This window comes from Mandrillus leucophaeus, unplaced genomic scaffold, assembly GCF_000951045.1.
Source record: "Mandrillus leucophaeus isolate KB7577 unplaced genomic scaffold, Mleu.le_1.0 Scaffold32, whole genome shotgun sequence".
Taxonomy (NCBI): domain Eukaryota; kingdom Metazoa; phylum Chordata; class Mammalia; order Primates; family Cercopithecidae; genus Mandrillus; species Mandrillus leucophaeus.
Window position 1 is genome coordinate 77,709 of NW_012103365.1, and position 1,566 is coordinate 79,274.

The 1,566-nt window shown below is 40.7% G+C and overlaps 1 protein-coding gene across 1 annotated transcript in view; it reads left to right on the plus strand.

Annotated features, from left to right (window-relative positions):
• The window catches only part of LOC105545157 (ATP-binding cassette sub-family A member 3-like), a 140,726-nt gene that overhangs the window by 70,959 nt on the left and 68,201 nt on the right, over positions 1 to 1,566 (plus strand). The window contains exon 14 of the mRNA XM_011987955.1: positions 1,548 to 1,563. Coding sequence (XP_011843345.1) covers positions 1,548 to 1,563 — 16 coding nt within the window. The remainder of the gene's footprint in view (positions 1 to 1,547; positions 1,564 to 1,566) is intronic.

The window sequence follows — 1,566 nt, forward strand, 5'->3', positions numbered from 1 at the left end:
AGGGACCATCTTGTCATTTGTGGAGAAGTGATATCTATTAACTAATGAGATATAAATTTCCAGAAATTTATTTCTTTTCACAGCTACAGGTTCCTCTCCACCGCCACCATCCATTCTAATTTTGTGTTCCACTGTCTGGTTTAGTGGCTTTGGTGAATGTGAGGGAGAAGTGGGGAAGTAGAATAGAACCTGGTGACCCAGTTTAAAGGTGCATAGCAGTGGGTAGAGTGATAGGTAAGTTATGTAGTCAAAGAAAAAAATCTTTGGAGAAAGTGTGTCTTTGGAGAAATAATCTACTTTCTGGGAAACTTGCCAGTATTATTGCAATAACTGTTCCAAGTAGAAAAGAAAATAATAAAGGAAAGTATAGTGGCTCTGCTCACTGGAATGCCCTCTGATGAAGAGGTAAAAATAACTTACTTCATCCTCGTGGGATAAGGTTTTGATTTTTTGTTTTGTTTTGTTTTGTTTTGTTTTTTTGAGACAGGTCTCACTCTGTCACCCAGGCTGGAGTGCACTGGCACAATCACAACACACTGCAGTCCCCACCTCCTGAGCCTTAGCCTCCCAAAATGCTGGGATTACAGGCATGAGCCACAATGCCCATCCCCAGGGCTGAAGTTTTTGTTTTGTTGATTATTCTACTTTAAGTTCTGGGATACATGTGCAGAACATGCAGTTTTGTTACATAGGTATACATGTGCCATGGTGGTTTGCTGCACCTATCAACCTGTCATCCAGGTTTTAAGCCCTGCATGCATTAGGTATTTGTCCTAATACTCTCCCTCCCCTTGCTCCCTATCCTCTGACAGGCCCCAGTGTGTGATGTTCCCCTCCACAGGTCCATGCATTCTCATTGTTCAACTCCCACTTATGAGCGAGAGCATGTGGTGTTTAGTTTTCGGTTCCTGTGTTAGTCTGCTGAGAATGATGACTTCCAGCTTCATCCATGTCCTTGCAAAGCTCATCAACTCATTCCTTTTTATGGCTGCATAGTATTCCATGGTGTGTATGTGCCACATTTTCTTTATCCAGTCTGTCATCGATGGGCATTTGGGTTGGTTCCAAGTCTTTGCTATTGTAAATAGTGCTGCAATAAACATATATGTGTATGTGTCTTTATAGCAGAATGATTTATAATCCTTTAAGTATATACCCAGTAATGGGATTGCTGGATCAAATGGTATTTCTGGTTCTAGATCCTTGAGGAATCACCACACTGTCTTCCACAGTGGTTGAACTGGTTTACACTCCCACCAACAGTGTAAAAACATTCCTATTTCTCCACAGCCTCACCAGCATCTGTTGTTTCCTGACTTTTTAATAATCACCATTCTAACTAGCATAAGATGGTATCTCATTGTGGTTTTGATTTGCATTTCTGTAATGACCAGTGATGTTTTAAGAGGCAGATTGACTTAATTAATGACTAGTCCCATGCTAAATAAAGACAGGACTTGCTATTTCCTTCTCTAAATGTTTTGGCTTAGTTTCTTTTTTCACTTGCCCTTCACTTTGCCTTTATCTCTGTACCCTTTGTGTTTCAGGGAGTGATAAAATACCGCA